Raw genomic sequence first — 26,953 nt, 5'->3', positions numbered from 1 at the left:
AGCGCAGGAGTGAGCGCCGCGCGCCCGCGTACCAGCGTGCTCCGCGGCGTCGGGAGGGGCCCTGTACAGCTTGCTGAAGAAGGCCTCCGGGTAGAGGGCCACGGCAGCCCCGACGCAGCTGAGCGCCAGCGCCTTCACGCTGACCCGCACGTCCCGATCCGGAACCAGCGCTGCAACGAGACCACGCACGGCGCCGTCAGCGTCAGGGCTGCAGGCGTCCAACTCCCGCACGAGCCGAGCCCGACCCACGGCAGCGGCCGCCCCGCCGCACCCTCGCTCCCTCCCCCCAGCAGGCAGAGGATCCCCCACTCACGCTCACCCCCACTCAGCGCCCTCGGCTGCAGGAACCGGGCACAGGGCTGGCCACAGGCCGACTCTGAAAGCCGGCAGCTCCTTCAGCCGGGCCCCCGCCCTCCCACACTTACCGTTTTTTTCCCCAGTCAGCAGAAACGACGCAGATAAAAGGCGGACACAATGGACCAGGGGAGCCGAATCTTCGTCTGTAGACTGTCCGATGTCACCTTTGACCCGGCAAGGCTAGAGCAGAGAAACGGACGCTCGCCCCTCTGGCAACCAGAGGGGACGCTCGCCCATCAGCTCGCTCCACGGAGCTCCCGGCAGCCACGGGGCCGCGCACTGGGGCACCCAGACGCCACCCCTCTCTCTGCCTGTGGGCGCGCCCGCCCTCCCGGACCACGCTGGCGCAGGCTGACATGGGGAGAGGCGGTTTCAGCCCCAGGCCTGCGGGCTGCGGCCAGGTGAGCTGGGAGTGCGGGGAGGGCACACCGGAGAGGGGGTTGCTGGGAAGTGCAGTGCGGCCCCCGACAACGGGACAGGTGAACTGGAGCTGGGGAAGGCCCAGCTCGGAGAGGGCGGCGGGCTGGTGCTCGGGGACCCGAGAGCAGCACCTGTGTGGGACTGACTGCCACACGCCAGTTCTCGCCCTAACCTGGAGGACAGTGGGTCCCTGAAATGTGGAGTCACCATGTGACTCAGCCACCCACCCCAGCTGAGGGACGGGAACCAGGGCCTCTGCACACCCCCGCTCACGGCACATTCCCCGCCAGAGCCCAAGAGCGGGAGTCACTCGGGCGCCCGCCAGTGGGCGAGAAACAGAACGAGGTGTGTGCGTGCGGTGCGACACTGCTCAGCCTGCAACAGGAGGCAATCCTGGCGCCCACTGCAGCGTGGGTGGCCCCCGGGACGGCACTCATGCCGAGTGAGGTGAGCCAGTCACACGGAGAGACAAGCACCGCGTGATTCTCCTACCTGAGGCCCCGGCAGTGGAACCCACAGAGGCAGAACGGAGTGGCGGGGGGCCGGGGGCGAGGGGTTTCAATTAAGGGGGACAGAGCTCCAGTTTGGGGAGATGGAGATGACAAACTTCTGGAGATGGATGCAACGGTGTCACAACAATGTGAGTGCGCTTAGAGCCACTGAACTGGGAGACTTCGTGTTACGTGTTTCACCACCACAAACAAACCAACTCCACGGACCACAAACAAGAAACGCCGCAGAGCCACGCAGACCCTCGAACGAACGACCCGAGAGACCGGGTGGGGCAGACAGTGTGCCTGGGGGGTTCTCGAGGACTGGGCAGGGCCTGCAGGGGCGGGGCAGAGCCCTGGTCCTGGGACGGGCCAGTGGGCGCGGGACACAGCGGGCACCGCCCCGCGCCCGAGAGCCGGAAGCCCGGGCGCACATGGCCCGGAGCACACGGCCCGGAGCACACGGCCAGGAAGGACCCGAGACCCTCGGGAGCCCAGAGTGGAGCGCTGCAGGGCCCGAACCCCCCGCACCTTGTCCTCCTGATCGCCCGGGTCAGCGGTTTCGTCCCTGGACACAAATCTGTCCACGCTGCCGTCGGACGGCTGCCTGCTGTGGCCCACGCTGCCCAGCACACGTGCTCGCTGAAGGGCGTCTGGGAACGGAGGATCTGGGGCTGAGGGACAAGTTCCCAGTGAAACACAAATACAGACGTTTGCAGAGATGACATAAAAGGAGGAGTCAGGTCAAGAGGTCGGTCATCCCTCAGTCAGTCTCCACGTTTACCCCCCAGAGAACAGAGACATCAAGACGTCTTCCGGAAGCCAGGGCAGGCCCCAGGCGCCCGGGGGACACGGGGGCCCACGGGCGGCCCATCGGCCGAGCCAGCCTACCGACGGAGGAGTGTGGGAAGGCATCCGAGTCCTCATCCGCCAGGAGGCCCGGGGGCTCCTCCTCCTCTTCCTCCTCCTCCCCGTCCTGCGGAGGGCCGAGCTGCAGCCCCGAGTACTGGCCGTCAGCGCTGTCCAACACCTGCGGGTGCAGAGGGGCAGTGAGGGCGCACAAGTGCCACCCCAGGGCGAGTGCCCTGGGGCCGGGGCGAAACCAAAAGTGGGGCACACCACACGGCTCGCACCCCCACACCGGGACCCCTGGTCGCGTGCACAAGGCAAGTGTGCATGAGTGTCACGAGTTTCCCACCAGCCGACCACTGCCTCGCAGAAGGCTTTAACGCTGACAATCCCAAGACATTTCCAGTCTGGGAATTTCTCTCTTCAGTAAATTATTTTTAAAAACCCAGACAGAATCGCTGTCTTCAGAAGGGAGTTTTACAGCCCATCAAAAACACAACAGGTCACCTCCTGAGGTGCCAGGACTGAACCGGCCAGGTGCTGGACACAGCACGTCGCCCGCGCAGCCGTCGGGTGGGCCGCAGCCCTGCCCCGCGAGACGCCTCGCATCTGCCTGAACCCCGTGCGGCCGACCTGAGGCCCTGAATGGGAGCCCCGACACACAAGCGGACGATAACTGAATTCGTTTTTTAAAAAGCAATCCAAACCCTTCCAACTCGAGTTTTAAAAATCAAACTACATAATTAAAAAACACCAGAAAAAATTATATCCTTCGCTCTTTATCCTCCAGGTTAGTTTACCAAAACCGAAACCAACCCCAGGTAAAAAGAGAAGCCCACCATGGTGGAAGACATGCCCCCTTCCCCTCGCTGATTCTTCTCGGTGGTGCCTACAATCGTCTGACTATGTGCTTCCTTGTTGGGGGACGACTGGCTTCCCACCTGCCACACACACAATGCACACACAACGCAGAGCTGGTGGAGAGGCCTGCCCCCCCGCCCCCGCTGCCCCCCCCGTGCTTGCCAACCACGCTCTGCTGGAGCACGGTCATGCTCGTCTGCCTACGGCTCACCCCGCACTGACTCGGGTCCGAGGTGCTCGAGTCCACGCTCTAATGAGATGGAGTATGCTGAGAATGCTTTTAGGAAAGTGGGAAAGTGTTAAAGGAACACATAGTGTTAATGTTATTAATGCACCGCATTAATTGCATCCGCATTAACGGATCTGTTAATAATAAGTTCCTTACAGATTTTTTAAAATAATGATTTTCACCTCTGCCCAACTAGTTCTTGAAGAATTTAAAATGCAGCCCTGGCTGGTGTGGCTCAGAGAATTGAGTGCTGGTCTGCGAACCAAAGGATCGCTGGTTCAATTCCCAGGCGGGTCGCATGCCTGGGTTGCAGACCAGGTCAGGTCCCCAGTGGGGGGCGTGTGAGGGGCAACCACACACTGATGTTTCTCTCCCTCTCTTTCTCCTTCCTTTCCTCTCTAAAAATAAATAAAATTTAAAAAGGCACTGGCTGGTGTGGCTCAGGAGACTGAGCACCGGCCTGAGAATCAAAATGTCGCCAGTTCAATTTCCAGTCAGGGCACATGCCTGGCTTGCGGGCCAGGTCCCCAGCTGCGGGTATGCGAGAGGTAACCATCAATGTACCTCACACACCGATGCTTCTTTTCCTTGTACTTCTCAACTGTTTACTTATCAAGAGCAGCTTTTCCTTAGCACGTGCACACGCGTGTTTCCCAGCTCGGAACACAGGCCAGGGACAGCCTTCCACGGAACCCGCCCCAGAGCACGTCTCCGCACTCGGAGTGCACTCTGCGCCGTCAGAGGCACCAGCCTTCCTCGTCTCCTCAGAGCCTCTCCTGGAGCCCTCGTTTCCGTAGAAACCTGCCTACACCTTCCTTCATTCTCCAGCAACACCTTGCCTACAGGGCACGGCAGCCCCCACGGATTCAAGGGCGGCATCCAGTGCTCCAACAAGACGAATCGCAGACGCCTGGCCAGAAGGCCGCGGGTCCGAGGATTCGGCGGAGCACTGGATGTCATGGCCGTCGTGTTCTCAACACCCACGTCCTTCCCGATGCAGACGCGGGCCCCCAGTTTCTTTCTCGCCCTCCTTCTCCCTCCACTCCCCTCTAACAACAAAAACACAAAACCTTCATTAAAAAAAGAATGTGAAATGCTCTCCACCGTAGCCGAGTCCGTGTCACCCACTGATCTAATTTCTGGCCTCACCGCTCCCCGGGGTGAAGGGCCCCGACGGGGTCAGGAGCTGGGCTGCGCCTCAGCACTGCTCCTCGGGGGCAGACGGGGGCCTCCGGGAAGGCCCCCCTGCAGAGGCCGGGGCACCCACCCCCACACACTCACGATCTCGGAGCTGTCCGAAGGGGTCACGGCCGAATCGGGGCCCTCGGTAGAGGTCTGCGAGCTGTCGCTGACGGGGGAGGAGGCCTGCGTCCCGTCGTTCAGGTCCACGGCCGCGTCGGACGGGACGGCGCTGATCCGGCTGGAGCTGCGGCTCAGCACGTCCTCCTCGTCCCCGTCGGTGCCGGCGCTCGTCAGGTCGCAGCCGGCCAGGTCCACCGCGTCCGGCTGCAGCGTGTGCTGGGCCCGGGGCTGCTCGGTGATGATGTCGTGATCCGCGGAGGCAGCGGCTGCGCTGGCAGAGCCGGGAGAGGAGGCCCCGGGAGAGGCGGCCAGCTCCCCACAGATCTCGCCCTTGACTGAGGCTGAGGACAAAGAGAAACTCGTTCCTCCAAGGGTCGGGAGACACACTGGATGACGACAGAATGTTTGCCAGGTGCCCTGAAACTCATGTCACCGTTTTCACGGCAGAACTCCTGGACCGCAGCACAGACATGAACGGGTGCATCTCAAAAGCAAGACGACAGCGCACCCTTCGAACACAACCAAAACCGCTTCCCCCTGTGCTGCGTACCTGCCTTCCACCCCAGGACCCTGCTGTGTCAGCAAGGTGAGGGGCAGCAGCAGGCACGTGTCACGGTCTACTGGCCACAAGCCCAAACCGGGCCCAGACGCAGCGCCCCTCCCAGCCTCTGCGGCTGCTGCAGCCTCCGCTCCGGGCCGCACAGCCAGACCGGCCGCTCGCGGGCGGGGCCCAGCACACGTGCCTGGTGCTCTGGGCAAGCAGTGTGCAGAGGTCACCATCACTCTGAGGAGGGTTTTCCTTTTTCCCGGACCCTATTCAAGACTCCTAAGCTGTTCTTAGTCTCCTGGAGCATAAACTTGCACGTTTTCTTCATGTGGGTTTTAAATCCCCATTAAAAAAAACACTAGATATAAAACCACTACAAAAGATCCATGAAACCTGTCCAGAAGTCCATCCATTGTTAACACAACGAGAACGATTTACGTGACATCAATGTCACCCGGCAGCCAAGGAGAGGGGACTGGAATGCACATGCGCGAACAATGGTGACTTCACTGTACTAGTCAGTGGGGGCAGTAGATGCCACTGAATGAGCATGTGTACTGTGTGGCTGTCGCATTCGAAACGACTGAGAAAGTAGAGCAAAGAATCTGCATTAAATTTTGCGTTAAGCTTGAACATTCCTCCGCAGAAACTACTCAGATGATTCAGAAGGCCGTAGCTATGGGCAACTGGTGATTGGCAGATTCATCATGACAATGTGCCTGCTCCTGCATCACGTCTCGTGCAGAGTTTTTTGGTGAAACATCCAATCACCCAGGTGACTCAGCCCCCCTACAGCCTAGATTTGGTGCCCTGGGACTTCTGGCTTTTCCCAACACTAAAGTCACCTTTGAAAAAGAGGAGATTTCAGAACATCAATGAGATTCAGGAAAATACGATGGGGCAGCTGATGGTAAGAACTGTGTGAGGTCCCACAGTGCCTGCTCTGAAGGGGCCTGAGGTGTCACTGTCCTGTGTACAATGTTTACTGTAGCTTGTATCTTCTCCAATAAATGCCTCCATTTTCCCAGTGTGTGGCTGGACACCTTCTGGACAGCCCGCGTGTGCCCAGCTGTCAGCAGGGGCCACCCCTGGGAGTCCCTGGGCCGGAGAGCACTTGAGCTTTATTCCTGTAGCTATAACTTTGCTGTTTTAACTTTACTCTTGTCATTAGAAAACCAATTTCTACTGTGTAAAACGAAGGAAATACATGGTCACCACTGGGATCGCTCAGGTCTTCCTTCCCAGATAAGCCGTTCTTTAGGACGGGAAGGGCTCCACGGCCCGAACCGCTCTCACCAAACCCGGCGGCCAGTGCCCGCGTCGGCGCTCCTCTGCCGGGCGAGCGAGGGGTCACCGGCAGAGCCCCGCCCCGGTGCTCCGCCCACAGACAGCGCGGAGCCCCGCTGCCCCTCAGCGGTGCAGCCCCCACTCGCCCACCGGCCCCCACCCAGACAGACGTGTGCCCGCGGAGCACAGCCCCGGCTGCGGGACAGCCTGACCCAAGGGGAGAGCAGACACCGAAGGCCAGAGAACACCCACGTGCCTCGGAGTGAACGTCTCAGAGAAGCCGGCATTCCCCCCCACGAGCGGCCGGCCTCCCCCGGAGCGCTACCTGCGAAGGCCGGGCTGCTGCCCTCCGGCCGCGGCTCGGGGTCGTCCTCCAGGGCGGCCGCCTCCCCGAAGCGCTCCGTCCCTGAAACGGTGCAGCAGGGCTCGTTTAGGCCAACGGGAGGGGCTGGGGGGCCACGCAAACACACGGTCCCAGTGGACAGCCCCCCCCTCACACAGCACGCTCATCCCCTCCCACGGTCTGCCTCACGGGCCGTGTTTCTACACCCCGGGAGCGCGGAGCACAGGCAGGCGGCACAGAGGTGTCGCGGGGCAGGCCTGAAGCCAGTGCGCCCGCCTGGGGAAGTCCACGGCCACGATTCCCAGACGGCACCGCAAAGGAGTCTATCGACCGGCAACCATCTGTTGGCTTAGCTTTCTGCTAACGTTAAATAGTTTATACTATTTCTTCATCTTAAATTGGTACATTCAGGCGGGAACCATCTCTGCTGGCCCTGGAGATACTCATGCCAAAGCTCCAGTGGCACACCGGAGTTCATATATAAACATTTATACCTAAGAGTCACTTTCATTATCTTTGTTTGCTGGACTGTAAGGTTAACAATCAGAACTCAAGCACCGTATAACTTGAGAAGTTAGAGTAACATTTCATCTTTTGCAAAGTTCAAAAATACATGTTACAGTTTATGATTTCCAAACTATGTTAATAAGGAAAAATACAAAAGTCTTAACACAACTGAACTGGGCTCATTAAATCACGTGGTTACGTGACACACGCATGTCACTAAATGACAGTCACAAAGGACTTTTGGGCAACCGCTAATCTGTAGTTTCACTGATCTTCAGAAACCAGATTGCAGGGGTGACATCGTCCAGAAACCCACACTGGTGTGACACTAAAGGCAAAGTAAAAAAAAAGAAAAAGCAAAGGAACCGAAAACCTCAGATGACACGGACTCGGCTTGTCCACTAAACAGGAGGGTCGGTCCCTCAGTCCCCAGCAAGCACTGTCCCCAGGAAAGCCCGTCACACCCCGCCCCGTGCGCCCGGCTGCTGAGGACGCAGTCCGTCCCCGGGACCGGGGGTTTGCGCATCTGCCGCCGGCGGCCCACCAAGGGCAGCCCCCTCCCACCTCACCCCACAGCCCTCAACAACTCCGCCCTTCTCTCTCGCAGAGTGGCATACTTCCGTCGAAAAACAGATTTGAGGGGACAACACAAAAGTTTATAACCAGAGCCTAAAGGAAAAGACAAAACAAAACAAAGAACGCCGGAAAAGTAAAGACGAGAGGGCGGACACATCCCACGGTGCAGCCAGAAGAAAACAAAGTGAGCCCTGCCAGCCCCAGGGCGCGGCCGAGAGATGGGCACGGCATCGGAGCGACACGCCGCAGGCCCGGGAAGCTCCAAGCACAAGCTCAGGAGACTGACTTCCCGAGGGCCCTTGGGCTCGCACACAGTCCCAGCATCTCACTCTGTGTCGGTGGAGCCCTCACCCTGACGGCCCCAAGGGCACCACTTCCCGCTCCCGGGAAATGTTCGCCGACTCACGGCAGTCAGAGCACCACCCACTCCTGCTACCCCACCGCATGCGATGCTGCAAAGACCACGCACCAGGGGCCTGAGGGCACCCTGACTGATGGCTCAGAAAAGGTTAGTGAACATGCCGTGTGTCAGTTACCCTGCACCTGAAAACAAGGACGTCTCTTTAAGGTTTCACAACTTAAACACAGCAGCAATTACTTCCTAGGGAAACCTAGACTGGAAAAAAAGTAACTGGTGCCGCCCCAAAAATAATGAACTGTATCACTGTGAACACTTTGGCCTCCACAAAGCCAAACGCGGCTGCAAAAGGATAAGCAGCCCAAAGTGGCTGAACGCGTCACTGTGACCAACACCAGAGGAAGCCGCCTGGGGGGGCGGGCCGCCTTTACAAGGCGTGCGTAGCTTGCTCCCATACGCCGGCTCTGGGGACGCCGGCTGGAACAGCCCACCCACCGGCGCCGACTGCGGCGCCTCCCTGCTGCGGGGCCGGGCAGCAGGCACCAAGGAGGCAGGCAGGCCCCCAGGGCTGCGCGAGGCACCCCGGGGCCCGTCACAGAAAGACTCTCCCACCCGCCCGGAAGCATCGCACACGCGGGCAAAGCAACTGGGAGACACAGCGACCGTCAGGCCCCCGCCAGGCCCGGGCGGCCCGCAGCACACAGGCCCCCTCTGCGGGCGCAGGTCTGCGGGCGCAAAGCACGGACACAGCCGACGGGGACACAGGAGACCGGCCGGCTCCAGACTCTGGTTTCCACAATAATCACCTTCCTGTTTCCTTGGAAGGACAGGGCTGCACGAGGAGCCCCCTCCGGCTGTAGATCACACACACACACACACACACACACAAAAGACAGATATGAAAATAAGGTAACAAGTGGCTAAAATTCAGAAAGAATTCAAAATTCTTCAAACAGCGTGAATCGGCTTTTAAACCAGACAACATGCGGGCACACTGTCCACGGGCAGTGCTTGGGCACCGTGCCGCTCCACTTTAACCCTGACACGAGAACCCCGCCCCCACTGAAGCGCACGGTGCCAAAGACGTGACCCGAAATGTTGGAAGAGCTCATCTGAGTGTGTTCAAAAGGCCAAATTGAAAACATTAGAAATCTCAGATTATCTATCTCGTCAACTCAGAATCAAGTTCCCACTAGAAACACACTCATTTCTGAGCATTTCAGCCGTTACTGGCAGGGCACGCATCCTGCAGAAAAGAGGGTTTCTAGGCACCGGCCCACGACCACTCCCGTCCTGGGTGCGGGCAGCAGCTTAGGTGAGACCACGCAGCCGCTGGACGTGAGGCAAAGCGCCGCCGTGTGTGGACGTGGCGAGCCACGGCCACGTCATGCCCACGGCGCACTCAGCCAGCCAGGGCGGCGAGGCCGAGGAGAGGCTGGGGGGATGGGAGCCCCCCGTGCCTGCCTCAGCTCTGGAAGCTGCGGTGAGCGCACGGCCCCCCATCTCCTCCAGCCCCCCACCGGGGTGTCTCCACGTCCGACAGGGCCCACCCCCCAGAGCAGAGTGGGGAGCAGACGGGTTTGCTGAGGGGGGCTGGAGGCAGGAGCAGGAGGGCTTTGCTAATAAGGTCAGTCGCAGCAGCCAGGGGGGACCCAGGGGGCAGAGAGACAGGACCGTCCCCGGAAGACCTGAAGGTCCCGTCTCCGGCCAAGTGACAGAGACGACGGGCCCTGGAAGTCCTCTCCCTCGCGCTTTCGCTTCGCAACAGACGCATGGCCACGTGGAGGCGGCCGCGTCAGAAAGGGGGTCACCTGTGTGCACCCCCCCGTGTGCACCTCGCCTTCCCCCACTCCCATCCTCCCCTCGTAAAGTGCAGCGACTCCACACTGGACATTCGGGGGGACCTGCGAGGTCACGAGGTCACGGCTCGGCCCAGAGCTCACCTATCAGCTCCACGATGCTCCCGCTGCGGCTCCGCCCGCCGGGCTCCTGGCCGGGGGCACCGAGCTGCGCCAGGCCGCCGGGCGTGGTCAGGGCCCGCAGCAGTGCGGGGGGCGGGGTCCGGAGCAGCTGCTGCAGGAGCTCCAGAGCCCCGGTCACCACGTTATGGTCTGGGTGCTGGGCGTAGCGCAGGGTCAGCTCGTACACCTGCAGGCAGAGGGAGAGCGAGCGCGGCCGTCAGAGCTCTCCCAGGCGCACGACCACATCTCGCCTTTTGTTTCTGGTGGTCTCGTGGTGGCAGAACGTGTGCCTTAGTTTCTGCCCCTAAAACTTTCTCTGTCGCCTCTACCAGGGCAATCGGTAGCTTCCACGTGGCTTTCTAAACTCCCACAACTCCTTTCCGTGATGTTACTCCCTAAGAGGAAGCACAGCCGTCCTCCAAAGCAGAGGCGCGTGAGCTCCCGTGGGCCGGCCTGCAGCTGGCTGCCGGAGGGGCAGAAGGCTCGGTCTGCGGCAGGGACTCCGACGTGCGTGCGGCCGGCGAGGGCCACGGTCACCGGTGCCACCGAGACGCAGCTCCCCAGCTGGTGGGGGGGGGGGGTCAGACGTGACCGCACTTTCAGTGCTCTGCCATGTTCGACGGAGATGACGGCTGTGTTCTCTCCCCCTTCGTTCGAGGTGCCACACCAACACAGAGCACCAGCGGAACCTGAGTGCCCACGAACGACTGACAGTTTACAGCACGAACACGTGACTTCAGGCAGCCTCAGGCCACACGGTGATTCGCGGCTGATCTGAAGGTCACAGTTAACCAGCCCTCTACTTCCACTGCTGCTGCTGAGCTGGGCGGCCTCACCTTCAACGTCACAGAAGGGGTGCACGGGCTGAGACACGCAGGGCCACACAGGAGGCACAGAGCAAAAAGCCTCAGAGGCGGAGCCTCTTGGTCCCTGGGCGTCAGGTCTCCCGGACGGGCCCTCCATCACTGCGGGTCCCCGCACCGCACACGGCAGCGCACGGGCAGCCCGGCCCCTCCTGGGCCTGCTCGCCCAGGGCCTCCTGCCCCGCTCCAGCCGCCTCGTGAAGTTGGCCTTCGTTTCCCTCGGGCGGGGGTCAGGGCCTGCCAGTGGCCTGGCCCCAGAGCCCATGCTCTTCACTGGCCCTGCGGCGCCCCGTCCCCAGGACCTGCCCCTCCGCGTGGCGGTTACCTCCACACCCGCACTCTGGCCAACCCGGGCCCTACCTGCACCAGCTGCTCCGTCGAGGGGGACACCTCCGTCTCTCTCCGCGTGACCCCGAAGCTGCCCTTCAGGCTGGTGTCCTGGACCTGCTGCTGCAGCAGGGGCACCAAGCACCTCAGGGCGAGCAGCACCCCCAGGACCAGCAGGGGCGGGTGCTCGCCCGCGACGGGGGCCAGCAGACCTGGAAGACAGCACAGGGTCCCTCAGACAGGCTTGCTGCCAGAGCGTCGGGACTCCGTCTGGGGAAGAGAAGAGGCCGCAGGTGCGCCCGGCCCCGAGGCTGGCAGTGCGCGGCGAGGGCAACACGGACATCGCTACGAAGAACCACAAGCGTGTCGCAGTGTGGGTCGCGGCCCAGGGGCGTGCTGGTGGCCCTGCTTCCTCGGCCCAGCAAGGCCCTCGCATCAGGCTCTGCTGCACCAAGAAGTCGGGGCTCGCTCACGACAAATGTCCACGCGCCGCCTGCAGCCTGTGCCGGTGCCGACTCCCACAGTCGCCCCCCAAGCGGGGGACACACTCAGCAGACCCAGGTGGTGAAGAGGCCTGCAGGGCCCTAGGGCCCAGCCTCAGCCCTTGGGGACTCCCTGCACCCAGAGCCACCACGGCCGGCTGTGCAGTCAGGCTGTGCGAAGGGCCAGGCCTGGGAAGCATGTGGGCGGCACACTGGCCCGCACCCCGCCCCGCCGGCTGTTCTTGGACACGGCCGCGCCCACACTTCTGCCGGGAGGAGCAGCCTTTCCGAACCCCCACCCGGACCCCCCCCACGGGCTCTCGGCAGCCCCGACCTAGTGCCCGTGTCCTGGCCAGCCAGTGCCCAGGGTCTGGTCCGCGGGCCGAGGACCACCTGATTGCAGAGGTCGCCTGCACACCGGGAAAACCGCCGCAGGCCGCGCCTCACCTAAGAGCACGCTGAGCAGCCAGCTGTAGAAGTACTGTGTCCTCCTGGAGTGCTGGCAGATGCTCACCACGGAGCTGGCCGCCGTGCGCCGGACGGTCGGGGAGCTGGACTTCAGGTTCGCCAGGAAGGCCTTGAGCAGAACCTGCGGGGGCGAGAGCCCGCACGGCTGGAGGAGGGAGCTCCGAGGAAGCTCGCCACGCGTGTCACGAAACCCAACCTGCCCCAAGTCCTTGCAGAGCACAAACCATCAACAGTTCTAGGCTTCCTTAAGCAGGGCAGGTCTGGGACTCGAGGTGCCAACCATACCTTAATTTCATTGTCATTTGCAAAATTGCCAAATGAAGCCATTATTTTGGGTATAGCAGCAGCCAAGGTCTCCTGAACAGACTCCTCAGGCCTCTTGCTTGTTCGCGTCAGGCACGGCAGCAGGTTCACCAAGTAGGGCCTGCGGAGGGGAGGGGACACGGCTGCTCTCCCAGCCTGCTCAGGGAGACGGGGCAGGGAGTCCGGGGCCGCCCGGAGGACGGACGACGGCCGCCCCTCGGCGGAGAGGGAGCAGGCCTGCGCTCGGGGGCAGGAGGGCGGGCCGCGCGGGGGGTGGGGCCCAGACGCGGGAGACGCCCGCCCTCCGCTTCTCCCACCACCAGAGGCTCTGCAGAGCCCGTTCTAGAAGGTGTTTGCAGTGAATTACAGTCACTACTGAAACACTCACAGTTTAAATGAGAAAGTAAGAGATAACATCAGAAAATACCATTTCAAAAATAAAAGTTAAGAAACGACAATCAGGTTTTCTTGGAAAAGAGGCATCACAAAAGGCATTTCTAACTTGCCCAGCCAAGGAAAGCCTCAGCAAGAAGGAGACCCGGAACTGGAGAAAGGCCCACCCCACGTGGCGGGGGGGGGAGGCGCTGGGGTTGGGGGAGCCGGGACCACAGAAAGCGTCGGCCAGCGTGGAGAGCGAGGCAGCGCCCCCTGGTGCGCAGCCAGGACTGCACGGGGAGGCGAGGCTCCCCTTCCCAAGGAGACGGGCTGTTTGCATAGGCCCAGGGGGGAAAAAACAGCCATCAAGAGGAAGAGAAACCTGATGTTTTGAAGCAGTAAAACCAGCCCAATGAGTCAACAGCGAGTATGGGAGGTGCAGGGGCCCTGGGGCAGGATCCCCTGGGGCCTGCAAGCTGGGGAGCCTGGGTTTCCTCTGCACAGCTCCAGGAGGTGAACCCATTGTCCCAGGGGGAAGCACCGAGACCCGTCCTGTCTCCTTAAGGTCCCTTTGGCTGCATGTGCAGAGCTGGGGGTGAGCTGCTCAGAGACACAACACGCGACTTGAGATGAGAACAGTCACAGCAGAGGGTCAACAAGCCAGGAGAGACGTCCCCAGTGGCTGCAGCTCTGTGGCCACGCTATGAAGTTCCCACTGAGCCCCAGCGCAGTGGCATAGACCGCGCCCCACACTCACAGGGAGGGCCTGGGCCACCCCGCCAGCCCCTTGGGGCGCAGCCATGGGTCTGCGGACATGCCGCCAGCGAGGGACACAGCATGGAGCCGGAAACCGCGGTCCTTCTTCTGTGTTCAACCCGTTGAGGCAGGACTGTCTCAACTGGTCACACGTGACTCACAGTCCCACGTCCATGGCGTCAGCCTGTGTCACAGAGGAAGGTGCCCGCTCCCACAGCGAGCGACAGGAGGGCGGACTCAGCCTCCAACCCCCGACAGGTGTCCCCTTGGCAGCCACCACAGAGGGCAGACGGGGGACCCTGCTGTCTCCGACGCCCCCCCGGGGGGGAGGGGGAGGGTGGAACGTGAACAGGCATGCTGACAAAGTGAGCGAGAACATTTCTGAGAGCAGTGTGTGCTGGGAGGAAGAACAGACAGGACGGCGACCACAACTCGGAGGGACAGAGGTGGGCCAGTGTAGACAGAGTGCACAGGGAAGGCCTCTGAGGAGTGACATTCGAGCCGAGATGTGAAGAGTCCGTAGGAGCTGGCTCTCCACCCGCATCATCATCATCATCATCACCATCATCGTCATCGTCATCCAGAGGGCACAACGTACCTGCATTTCTGAGGCCGAACCAGGTGAGCCAGCTCAGCAAACCTCCACAGGGCAGCACGCAGGCTCCGCGGAGCACCATTCTGAGTGGATTCAACGAGCAGCGTTACATTTAAAAGTCATGGGCGCCGCCTGGCCGGTGGCCCCATTGGCTAGAGCACCATCCCGGTGAACCAAGGTGGTGCCTTTGACCCCAGCCGGGGGGGGAGGGGAGAGAGAGCACGAAAAGCAGCTGATGGACGCAGAACAGGTGCGACCGTGGGTCAGCATTTCCCTCTGCTCCTCCCTCGGTCCCTCCCTCCCTCCCTCTCTCTCAGGAAAAAAATCCGTACATTAAAAAGGAACTTAAAAAATAAATAAAAGTCACAGACACTAGTACCAAGAGAACTTCATATAAGCAAAGGCATTTTCTTCAAAGTTAACATCTATTTCTAGAGAAAAGGCCACATAAATGTCTAACTGCTTTAGAAATTTTATGGTTCAGTGAGCTGAATTATAAAGAAATAAAAATAAGTTACCATTTTAAATTTCTATGTCATCTAATAAGTAAGGGAGAGTAATGCTTTGCTCTGGCTGGTGTATCTCAGTGCATTGAGCGCCAGCCTGTGAACCAAGGGGTCGCTGGTTTGATTCTCAGTCAGGGCACAGGCCTGGGTTGTGGGCCAGGTCCCCAGTAGGGGGCGTGTGACAGACAACCACACACTGATGTTTCTCTCCCTCTCTCCCTCCCTTCCCCCCTCTAAATATAAATAAATAAAATCTTTTTAGAAAAGTAATGTTTTAAAGAAAAGTAAAACAATCTACTTTACCAAACAACTTTTCCTTCTAGCATTTTTACTTATTAAATATAAGACAAAATTTCACAAAACTACTTAATACGGTGAAACAGGACCATTGTTTTTCAATAACAGAAAATGAAGGCCCACCTTTTTAATTTCTTTGTAGAGCTCCAGCTGTAGCCTTGGAAGACTGGAATCCATCAGAGCCTACAACGGAACACGAGAGGTGTGTTCTGGGGAGACCGACCGACCCGCCACCCGCAGCTCCGCAGCAGCTACAAAGCAACGTCAATTTCCACCTCGGGGCAAAGCAGGTTCAACAGCAACTAAACAGAGAACCTGCTCGTTCAGGGAAAAGGACACACACATGCGGGAAGCTACTGGATGAACTGGACTCGGGTGCTTCACTCAACTAAACACGGAAGAGAGAGGACTCGACTGTCGCTATAATCGGACACTACACAGTGTCAGACTTAACGGCAGGTTGCTCGAGTCTGTCCTGCAGCTCTGGTCGGACCCCTCCACCGCCAAGAACGAAGCCGCCCCGGACAGGGTGGGCCCCTCTGCCGGGTGCCCCGCCCCAGAGCAAGGCCCCGAGTCTGCATCCGGGCGCCAGCCCACAGAGTCCCGGCCCAGGGCCTCTCCGCGCTCCCAGACAGGCTGCGTGGTCACCGAGGTTCACGTCTGACTCCTCTGAGCACGCCGACCATCTCCGGGCGCTGCTCATTCTCCACCAAACAAAGTGCAGCCCCTGAGCTGGCCACAGCACCTCCCATGGAGGCTCCCCGGCACCCCGAGGGACTGGGCACCAGAGTGGCTAAGAAGGCCTCAAGTCTCCCGCTCCCCTAGCAGCCACCACTCCCCCAGACAGGGGCCTGAGCCTCCTGAATGCCACCCAGGCCGCCCGCCTCCCTGGGCCTGCGGCCCGCACTGAGTGCCTCTGCCCAGCATGCAGCCTCACACGGCCCGTGCGTGACGGGGGCAGAGCACACGTCCAGGCTGCCCTGGGTCCCCAGGGCCCCGCCCTACATCAATGAGGAGCAGAGCGTGCCCAACGCCTGGGCCTTGCCACAGGCACGCACAGCCCCCACTGGAAGACGAGTCCAGGACTGGCTCCTGTGTGCTCCCAGCCTGTCCCTCCTCTGCCACCAGGAGAGCGCACCTGGCCAGGCCCGAACCCCCTGCTGGCCCGGGAACCCGAGGGTGAGCACTAGGCGAGGAAGCCGGCTGGAGTGCAGCCCGCCCCACTGCACCTGGCGTGCAGTGGCAGAAAGCAGGCAGGAGCGGCTGGAAGTGCCTGGCCTGGTCCTACGTTCTGGGCCGTGACTCGAGATGCTGGAGTCACGCACTGTGAGGCCGGGATGCCAGCAGACAGGTGCCTCCCACCGCGCACTGGACAGGCGGCAGGTGCAGACACCCCGGGGACCACGCTGCTCCAAACCGAAGGGTCACAGTTCGGAGTGTGCACCCCGGGCCCTTACTTTGATGACTTTGTTGAGGCACTCGTCGGCCACCATCCTGACATCGGACTCGGCGTCGTCACTGCACAGCAGGAAGAGTTCCATAGCGATGCCCAGAAGTTTCTGGAATTCTGGAGAATTTCTGAGTGGATAAAGAGAAGAGACAGTCACAGCCAGGAAGACCCCAGCAGACCCGACGAAAAATGCGATGTGGGGCCCGGCATCCACGGGGATTCTGGGACCGAAGGGGCCGTCACACGGGCTGGCGCCCGCCACGCCGGCCCGCTGGATGGGAACGGGCACTGCGGGGGCCGAGGCCGCTGGCAAGCGGGGCGACCGGATGTGGGGCGCACGGCAAGTCTGTGCGCTCTCTGCGACTTTTCTGTAAGTTTAAAAGTACTTCAACACTTTAACGTTTATTTTTAAAAAAGAGGAGTATTTGCAAGACAAATCCCAGTTTTTTAAGTTCTAATTAAAAACTCTTTAAAAGACACTGCTTTTTGTGTATTTTAGCTCAGTTTTTAAGACAAACGCTGCCTGGGACACCTAAGCCCCAGACAGCCGTGTGCTCGTGGCCAACGCGTCACTCTCACTTGCCACACGCCTTTTACTTTCACCGTCACGCTGCTCCAGTTGTCCCAACGTCCCCCGAGCCCCCCTGCGCCCGGCCCACCCCACGCCGTCGTCCACGTGCACAGGTGACGCACGCCGCTCTGTCCGGTCCCTGCACCTCCTTCCCCAGCCTCCCCTGCCCCTCCCCCGATAGCCGTCCGTCCGTCCCTGTTTCTGCGCCTCTGACTCTGTTTTGCTCATTAGTTTATTCTGTTCCTCAGATTCCAGTTACAAGTGAGATCACATGGTGCCCATCTCTCAGTGGCTGGCTTACTTCACTCTGCCCCACAGTCTCCAGATCCATCGTGCCGTCACTTGCCACGTCCCTGATACCGCGAATCAGAACACCCGTGTGACTCTTCCACTCCCTCCGAGTCCAGCTTTCCATGCGTGTCCCACGGCCCAGCCGCACCTCACGCAGAACCCCGGACGGCGAGGGGGCGGTGCCTGTGCCCCGCCACGGCCGCACAGACGCTAGAGTCCATGCAGTGACTGCACGTGGCTCTAAAACGCTGGACTGAGACCCTTGCGTGGCTTGTCGTGGTCCAGCTGGCTAATCGTAGCTTAGACAGACAGGCTGGTGGGCCCCAGGCGTGAGGCCGCTGCCACAGCACTGGGAAGTGCGGCCAGCTGACAACACAGCCCCCGAGTAATGCTGCTGCCCCTCCGGCACCCAAGTCAGGCGGCCGTTTCCCGACCCCAACCTGGAGCGCTCGGACACGGAGGCCCCCACCCCACGGTCTACGCCGGCCTCCCTGCCGACAGGGCCTTGGGGAGAGCAGAGGACCGCACTCGCGGCGATGGGCGCACAGACATGAGAGACAAAGCGAGCCACGCGGCAGCCTCCAGACCCCACCCCAGGGACGGGGCTGTGGGGAGAGGACCAAGGGGAAGGGGCCCCGAGAGCAGGCCCCACACTCGGACCCACTCAGAGCAGTGCCTGCTGTCCCCAGACATCACGCGAGCTCCACGGGCCACTTCACCCTTTCTAACAGACGCGTCAGGAATCCAAAGAAACCGCAGTTGGCTGTTGACAGTTGGCTCAGTGGACTGAGTGCCAGCCTGCGAACCGAAGAGCCCCCGGTTCGATTCCTAGTCAGGGCACAAGCCTGGGTTGTGGTCCAGGTCCCTCGTGGGGGCCAAGAGGCAACCACACACAATGTTTCTCTCCCCCTTTGTCCCTCCCTCCCCCTCTCTCCAAAACAAATAAAATCTTGAAAAGGAAAAAGAAATCCAAAGAAACAGGGAAAATTATTTTAATACCACATTTCACCTAACCCACCAAAAATATGTAACATTTCAGTATGTAGCCGATATGAATAAACGGATACAACACGATCCTTTTACACCTCAATGGAGACACAAAACTCTGACCTGTCACTGGCCTTCGTAAAAGTCGCAGCTGAGCAGGTCCCCCACCGTGGATGGATGGGCCCGGAGACCTGACGCCCACACCCCACAACGACTATGTGCCCCACGTGGTGCTGCAAGCCACGGCGTCACCGAGAGGCCGCCTCTTACCTGCGCCCGGCACAGTGAGGGCAGGGGGCCTGGTGACAGGCGCTCACTGACACTGTGACAGTCACACTGCAGGGGACAAACACATCAGACCAACCCACGGTGCACCTCGGACCCACACAACGCCAACTGTCACCTGTATTATCAACTCAGAGAAAAGGAGGAAGACTGTATTTCCAACCATGCTCAAGCTTTCTCCAATAACTGAATCAGATGCCAAGTTTTTAAATTTTAGTTTAACGAAACAGGTGCCGGGGTGATGAGGTCCTCCATTTCTTGAGGCTGCAAAGCACTTCCAAGAAGTCCAGTCACCCAACTGTCACGTCCACAGGCACGGTACCGTCCATTCCCCTCCCAGCCCTTCCGACAGCCGCACCGCCCACACGGCGTCTCCCGCACTCGGGTGTCAGCGTCTGCGACCCCACCCGTCCAGTGTCGCTGACTGACCGGCGTTTTCAAAGAGCACGCTGTCCTGTTCTCTGTCGTACGGAGCCCCGTCTGACGCCGGTTCTGTTGCTGCATCTGGGTTCCGCTCGCTCTTCCTTCGCAAGACCCTCGGGTGGAGGCCGAGGCGCCGACCGGCACCCCTCCTTTTCTAGAGTGGACTCAGCACACCGTCCGCTTCCCCTGCTGCCTCCTCCTCTGACCCCCGGGCGACACGGAAAGGTGTGGCTCTCCCCACATCTGGGGCTCTCCCAGCCTGTCGTTCTGCAAGACCCCACTCTGTCCCCCTGAGGCCAGGGAGCACCCCAAGAGTGCTTCGGTCTCATCCCACGTGGGACCTGGCATGATGGCAAACGAGCTGAGCACATGAGCACATGTCCCTGGTGCGCTGCAGGGACTGTCTGGACAGGCCCCTCAGGACGCGGGGCGGGGGGGGGCGGGGTGCGGAACAGAGCTTCTCAGTCCTCACATCCAGACTCGGTGCCCACGCCTTCTACGAGCAGTGGGGATGGGCCGCTGGAATCCGATCTGAGTGTGGACGTGTCCTCCCCCCACGGCAGTCCTCCTGGCTTGCTCGTGGTCCGGAAGCTCCGCGCCCAGGCATCGCACCACATCGGGCTGCTGTGCCCGCGGGCTGGGCAGCTGAGCGTCTCACTGCACTGGGACCGTGACCCGCCGTCCCTGCTGCTGGCCTCTGACGAGAACTCCCAACGCGTGACCTGACCGATCATCCTTTCTTCGGACCAGTGTCGGCATGCTGAAGCTCTTTCCGTTCTTTTACTTCTTAACCTGCTTTTGCCTTTCGGTTAAAGTGGTTTTCTCCCCAGGGGCATGTACTATGTCTTGCTTTCCTGCCCAATCTGGAAAATCCTGCACATTTAACATCACCGTTGACATCACGAGGCTGAAATCTACCACTGTAGTATTTCTTTCCTATCTGCCCATATGCTCTGTCTTTGCCTTTCTGCCCACTTCCGCCTTCTTTTGGGTTGAGTGTTTTTATGATTCAATTTTTCCTCCTTTTTGGTTTATTAGCAATAACTCTGTTGCAATCAGTCTCAGAGGGAGTTTTAGATTCTTTTTTTTTTTAAAAAAGAGGGGAAGGGAAGGAGAAAGAGAGGAAGAGAAAAACATCAGTGTGTGGTTGCCTCTCATGTGCCCCCCACTGGGGACCTGGCCCGCAACCCAGGCATGTGCCCTGACTGGGAATCAAACCAGTGACCCTCTGGTTCGCAGGCCGGCACTCAATCCACTGAGCCACACCAGCCAGGGCCAGGTGCATAGTTCACAGCCTGTCTCTAATTTATCACAATCTACTTGGTGATGCACACCACCTCACACACAGCATAAGAAACTAACGACACTATTGTATCAGTTTCCTGTGGCTTCTGGGACAAACTGCTACAAACCGAGGGGATGAAAACACAGAAATGACCCTCACTCGGCTCCGGAGGCCAGAAGCCCCAAACCGCCCCCTCCAAGCCCCAGTCAAGGCCCGGGCAGTGCCACGCTCCCTCCACAGTCTGAAGGAGATGGCTCCCTGCCTCCCCTGCACTGCTGGCTGCCAGCACCCCGCGGCTCGGGGCCACGGCACCCCCGTCTTCGCGGCCAGCTCCATCACGTCTATCTCTGTTCCATGTTCACACCAGCTCCGTGAGTGTGTGAAGCCCCCCCCCCCCCGCCTCCTTTTCACAGGGACGCGTGGGGCTGCACTGAGGCCCACCTGGGTGTGTCCCGGGGCAACCTGCCCGCTCCAGAGCCCCAATCCCACCCGTAAAGACCCCTTTCCCTCAGACGGCCCATCTGCCCAGAATCCCTGGGGCGAGGACCCAACGCCTGCGGGGAGAGGGCACGGTTCTCCGCCTCCCACCAACTCCGCACGCCTATTTCCACGTCTGCGGCTCTTCACGTTACTGTTACTGCACACCCCGCTTCCATGTGGCACAGCCCCAACACCTCCCAGCTGCGTGTAGACAGTCGGTGACCCTGTCCAGAATCCTCGTCGGGGGCTGGCGCTCACCCCACAGGGTCACCACCCCTGCCACCCTCCGGCCCTGGGCAGACCCCAATTCCTGGTGGTGCACCTCCTTCTCCCTGGGACACACTGTCACTCCTCCCAGTGGCTGCCCGCTGGGCACCACTACAGTCTGACTTCCCCTGTGGCACCACAGAGACTGCAGCGGGCCGAGGACTCCGGGGCCTTCCCCTCTCAGCGCTCAGCGGCGGTACACCGCCACCGCTGCCGCCGCGTCCCACAGACACTGTTTCCAGTGAGAAACCCCACCCCCGGCGTGCTCGCCCGCCCTTCAGTGAGTGAAGTCCGTGCCCGTTCAGTGCGGAGTTTCCTCATGACTGGTCTCTACTTAATTCAATCTTTCCTCCAGCTTCCCGAACACACGACGTACGGTGACAGTGGCTGCTCGGATGTTTTTGTGTATAAACTGTACCATCTGTGCAAGTTCTGGGTCGGCTCCAATTAGTTTTTCTTGCTATGAATCACACCTTCCTGCCTCTCTGCATTCCCAACAGATTCCCATTCCCGGGCACCGCCCACCACATCTCACAGCTGAGAGGACCCGGCGAACTGAGATGGAGCCTTGTACGGGAAATCCCTTGAACAGCATAGAATAAAAACGTCAAGTGCCATTAAAAATAAGCGAATCACCAAGTTTCCGTTAGCACTAAAACCAGGATTCCACTCTCCAGGCGTTTTCTGACGGATGACAAAGACCCTTCCGGCTGAAGAGCAGCATGGACTACCCACTCCAGGAGGACGAAGAGTGAGGAGGTGAGCGACTCCTACACGCCCCTCCGGGCAGCAGCACCCAGAAACCATCGGTGCACCTGCCGCCCGCTCAGCCCCCACAGACAGGCCTAAAGCACTCCCACCCGCCACCCCCAGGGACGGCAAGCAGACAGACAGACCGTGGAAGTGAAGAAACAAGGAGACTCGGCAGCGACGGAGCTACGGCAGAAGGGGGTGCTCCGCTGGGAGAGACTGAGCGAGGGAAGCAGGCCTGCAGCCCACGGCCTGCAGCCGCACCCCTGCTGGAGAGCGGGCGAGCAGCCCGCGCCGCCGGGAGCCCCGCGCCAGAGGGAGCGAGCCGTCGGACTGATCGATGGGAACAAGGCTCATGTTGTTCCAATTACCAACTAATGGGAAATGTCAAAGAAAGATGGTTTTTTAATTAATACAGCCACCAAGGGTGCAACTGAGTATCATCCCGAAGCCCCACACCACCCCGGTCGCCCGCTGCTGCCCACACGGGTGGAAGGGAAACAGCGCTCACCAAGGGGTCCGAACGCCGGCCCAGACAGCCGGGGCGGCGGAAGGGCCCCTTCGCCTTGTCTGCACCCTCACCCGAGGGCACGCGCACTGACTTTAGACAGAGAGGAAGTGGGGGGAGAGAGAGAGGCACACTGGTCAGCTGTCCCAGGCACGCGCCCCACCACCCAAGGACCGTGCCCGCAGCCTGCTGCTGCGTGGGCGGCACTCCGACCACCCGAGCCACCCGGCGGGAGGCGGGGGAGAAAGGGCCTTTGAAAGGCTTAAGACAGCTGGGGAGACAGAGGACACCCTAGCCCACTAAGAGGGAACACCTGTCGAGTTTTCATCTTCACCAGAAGCACGAAGTGTGATTACCTGAGAGACTGGGCCACTATGCTTTCACATATCGTCAGACAATGGGTCACACGGTCCTTCTTGGTGGCAGAGTGTTCTTTCTTTCTGAAACAAAAAAGGAAGAGAAGTGAACAGGTGTTGGATTGCGCACTGCATCATTCGTGCGCAGCACCAGTGCACTCGATAAGCACTTCCGGGCCGCGGGGAACACACCAGCACACATTGCATGCTGGGGGCGGGGCCGGGGGCGGAGGCGGGGCCGGGGCGGGGCAGAGGAGCAGCCCCAGGGCTCCCGCACCCAGGCACAGCAGGAAGGTGGTGTCTCTGATGCACCGTGTTTGCCCCGACTCAGCGGAGAATGGCACGCAGCGCAAACAGGGACTCGTCCAAGGTCCCGCCAACAGAAGGGGCGTGCGAGCCCCTGAAACGCACGAACCAGCCGCCTCCTCTGTGCACCAGCAGCTGCCCCCACGCCTCAAAACCACGCTGCCCACTGGCTGCGGTCCGCAGGCCACACAGACCTCCCGCTCTGGGCCGGGCGTGAACTACAGACAGCAGCTAATTACGTCTGCGTCCCCACACAGCTGGAAGAGGCCTCCTCCTGAGAGTTCTCGGCCAAACAGGAGGAGATAAACAGCCAGGTCAACAGCATCACATTAAAGGTGCCTGCCTCCCCCGGAAGCCCCAGCTTCCGATGTCTTCACGCAGGCACCGTGGCGCACCGCTTGACGGTGAGAAGGGCAAACGGTTAAAACAGACAAGGGTGAATCGCCATGTACCAGGCTCAAGGCTACACACTGCATGAATCCATTCACATGACGCCCTGGACGAGACGAAACGACAGGAACCGCAGTGATTGTCAGCCTCCAGGGGCTGGGACGCCGCGACGCAAAGAGGCAGGGGCACGGGCGGGGCGCCCAGGGGCGGTGACACTGCAGCCCCGGGCAGCCCCCGTCTCCACCGCGGTGGCCTGCGTGCGGCGCGTCTGTGGGAATGCAGGGAGCCGCACTCCACGGGGAGCGCGCTCCACTGCCCCCGAGGGCGCTGTGACAGCCGGCGTGCTCGCTGCCCCGCCGCCGGGCGGCCTCGCCCCAGCAGCTTGCTTCGCCTAGCTGGGGCAGCCGTGGGGAACGCTCGCGGACACGACAGACTCCGGCGCTGCGGGAGGCACACTAACCCGTCTACCCACTCGCCTTTGACGCGCCGAGTGAGAACCTGCCCCGGGCCCTCCGTGGACTGAGCCCGCGGCACCGGGCTCCCCACCGTGGCAGTCACACACACCGGGGCTGAGACGGCGCCCTGGGGCTGGTGGTGGGCAGAAGGTCGGCAGGCACCACACCGAGTGGGCCCCACGGCCAAGTGGGGGTCAGAAGAGAAACATTCACGACCTGGGCTTTCAGCAGAGTCCGAACCCAAGCAGGCCCTCCCTCTCCCACCCTCCCCTGCCACCGCTGCCCCGCACCCCGCCGCACCCCACCACAGTCCGCTGGTCTCCGTGCCTAGAAGCACACCCATCGTTTCAGAAGAGTTACACGGACAGGACCGCATGCGCACCAGGCCTCGGGACTGACGGGCCGCCCCCTGAGCGTGATGTCACGGTCCGTCTGAGCTGTGGGGCAGCGCCTGCCCGCCTCGGGCTCAGCCGCCCACCTCCTCGCCCGCTGCAGGGAGGGCACCGGGGCCGACTCCGGCGCTGGGCTGGCAGGAGCGAAGCTGCGAGAACGCTGGTGCGCAGGCCTGTGCGTGGACGTAAGACTTCACTTCTCCGGGATCGGCGCCCCGGAGTGCCAGGGCCAGGTCGCGACCTGCACGTTCGGTTCTGTCCGGCAGCGCCAGCCACCCCCCAGAGCAGGTGGACACCTGCATTCCCACCAGCAGGGACTACGGGAGGGCTTCACACGGGGTGGTCAGAGCGGTCCTTTCTGGTCCCTCACTTCCAGCCCTCCAACCTCACCCCCGCCTCTGCCCTTCACTCTGCGGCTGCACCACTGGCCTCCCCGCTTCCCCGCGAACACCTCCGTCCCTCCGCCGGGACCTTTTGTCTTCCCCGTGCCCACGCGGCTCTGCCCCCGTGTCTGTCACCCTTTCGGTGCACTGCAGCCCCTCCGCAGCACTGCACAGCCCCCCCTTATTCTGTTTCGCAGTTTCCTGTGTGAAGCTGTAACCCTGGGGCCCAGAATGGGGCCCAGCACCCAGGAGGGCGTCCAGTGCACTCCCCACTGAAGTCCGCCCCCCCAAAACCGGGAGCTCCGAGCACGCAGCTCACAGGCGGTGTCACGGCCGACCCTGCGGCTGCGCCGATGCTCGAGGGCCCGGGACGGGAGAGCTGCGCGGCTCGGCGGAACGAGCACAGACACGAGCACGGAAGTCCGCCCTCCCAACGCCGACAGCGCTGCCGCCAACCGGGGAGGCCTGGCCGCCTGCCGCAGAGCTGCTCCGGCTTCCACGTGCACAGGAGCCGCACGCAGCACCTGCGAGCAGGCGCACTCAGACTCCGAGGGTCCGAGGGTGGGGGGCGGAGGCGCCGCACTTCTCCTGAGCTCCCGAGTGACGCTGAGCTGCTGGCACAGGCCCCTCGGAGCAGCAGGCCGACTGTCTCCCTGCCTTGAGCAGACAGTCTAGGCTCGGAGCTGACCCAATGTACCGCAACAGTACTCGGTGTCTCATGCTGCCCTTTTCCTTCCTGTCTGAACGAGGGGGGCCCACTATGCCAAGGTATTGTGCCAGGTGACCCCCCTGCCCCCGGCAGGGACTGGAGGTCCAGGGCGGGGCTGGCGAGGCGGAGAACGCACGTCATGGCCCACCGGCAAGCCAGCACAACACAGGACCTTGCCGTCACGTCTCCAGGAGCCTCCCTTAGAAATACGTGCTGCAGCGTCACAAAGGCCTTACTGAGGCCCAGCGGGCCTACCTGGTCTCCCCGCACTCACTCTGCTGCTCCTCATGGGGGTCTCGGTCTCCCCAGCACAGAGGCAGCAAGGTGGGCCTCGCCTCACAGCAGGGGCCTGCGAGCCCGCGGCCCCTCGGAGGCAGCCCGGGCGTGCTCCTGCGCACCAGGCCCGCCACGCACTGCCAGGGAAAAAACACAGTGTGGGCTCAGGCACACACACGAAACAAGGGACGTGTATAAATGCTTGAACGTGCATTAAAAAATCAAGACGATGAAAGACACTCGGTAAGTGTTACTTCGGGCGCTGAGACTGAAGCAGACGGGAAGGAGGACTGCACTTCCGTCTTCTGCGCTACCTGAAGGTGTGTTCACCGTTCACACGTGGAACTCCCACAGTCTCCACACTAGTCACCAAGAAGGAACCGAAACACAGGTCCTTCCCAGAAGGGGCCCAGCCACACTGAATCTAGGGGCCAGCAAACGGCAGCCTGCCTTGTTTCGGACAGCCTGTGAGCTAAGAAACGTTTTCACGTTTTTAAACGGCCGACCAGCCCTGACTGGTGCGGCCCCGGGGGCTGGGCGTCACCCCCCCATCTGAGGGGCCCTGGTTCGGTCCCCAGTCAGGGCCCGTGCTGGGTCGCAGGCTGGGGCCCAGCTGGGGACAAGCGACAAGCAGCCCAGACGTTCCTCTCCCACATCGACGTTTCGCTCCCTCTTTCTCCATCCCTTCCCGTCTCTCTGAAAGTGAATAGGCACAATCTTTAAAAATAAAAATAAACGGCTGACTAAAATAAAAACCCACAGACTAGTCCATGACGTGAAGATCCCATGGAATCTGGTCTCCCGGAAAACAGAATTCCCCAGGAGCACAGCCCCACGTGCACTCATTCACGTGTCGCCTGGGTGGCGGCTGCAGCAGGGCGGGCCCGCCGCCCCGGACATGGACACGCACACCCGACCTGGCCGTCCTCCGAGAACTCCTGCCAGCGTCCGTGGGCGGGAGACTCAGCACCCACGTTGAGATGGCAGTGCTCTCCAAATCACCCGCAGGCTCCACGCCATCCCCACGGGCGCCCCAGCCGGCCCCTCTGCGGGAGCGGACAGCCCGGTCTTACAGCTCTGCAGAAGCGCAAGGGGCCCAGAAGAGCCAAAACCATCTCAGAAAGGACAACGTTGGAGGACTCGCATTTCACGGTTGGAACCGTGACACAAAACTGCAGTGATCAAGACTAGGTAGTGCTGTGGGGGATGGGCGGGACATAGCCGAGAGTCCGGAAATAAACCCGCCCAGCACGGGACACTCTCGTCCCACGAGGTGCAGAGACGACTCCACGGGGACAGAACAGGCCTGTCAACCAGTGGCGCTGGACA

The 26,953-nt window shown here is 61.1% G+C and overlaps 1 protein-coding gene across 1 annotated transcript in view; it reads right to left on the bottom strand.

The window, feature by feature from the left end:
* The window catches only part of HTT (huntingtin), a 91,097-nt gene that overhangs the window by 60,055 nt on the left and 4,089 nt on the right, over positions 1-26,953 (bottom strand). Inside the window, exons 2-16 of the mRNA XM_028503844.2 lie at positions 22,714-22,797; positions 16,518-16,638; positions 15,184-15,243; positions 14,261-14,340; positions 12,514-12,652; positions 12,208-12,349; positions 11,312-11,490; positions 10,071-10,275; positions 8,934-8,981; positions 6,669-6,749; positions 4,489-4,850; positions 2,160-2,298; positions 1,800-1,921; positions 426-537; positions 33-170 (exon numbers count right to left, since the gene is read on the bottom strand). Of these exons, the coding sequence (XP_028359645.1) occupies positions 33-170; positions 426-537; positions 1,800-1,921; positions 2,160-2,298; positions 4,489-4,850; positions 6,669-6,749; positions 8,934-8,981; positions 10,071-10,275; positions 11,312-11,490; positions 12,208-12,349; positions 12,514-12,652; positions 14,261-14,340; positions 15,184-15,243; positions 16,518-16,638; positions 22,714-22,797 (2,012 nt within the window). The remainder of the gene's footprint in view (positions 1-32; positions 171-425; positions 538-1,799; positions 1,922-2,159; positions 2,299-4,488; positions 4,851-6,668; positions 6,750-8,933; positions 8,982-10,070; positions 10,276-11,311; positions 11,491-12,207; positions 12,350-12,513; positions 12,653-14,260; positions 14,341-15,183; positions 15,244-16,517; positions 16,639-22,713; positions 22,798-26,953) is intronic.

The sequence above is a fragment of the Phyllostomus discolor genome, chromosome 1, assembly GCF_004126475.2.
Source record: "Phyllostomus discolor isolate MPI-MPIP mPhyDis1 chromosome 1, mPhyDis1.pri.v3, whole genome shotgun sequence".
NCBI classification, from domain to species: domain Eukaryota; kingdom Metazoa; phylum Chordata; class Mammalia; order Chiroptera; family Phyllostomidae; genus Phyllostomus; species Phyllostomus discolor.
This window is presented reverse-complemented; position numbering and strand designations above follow the sequence as displayed.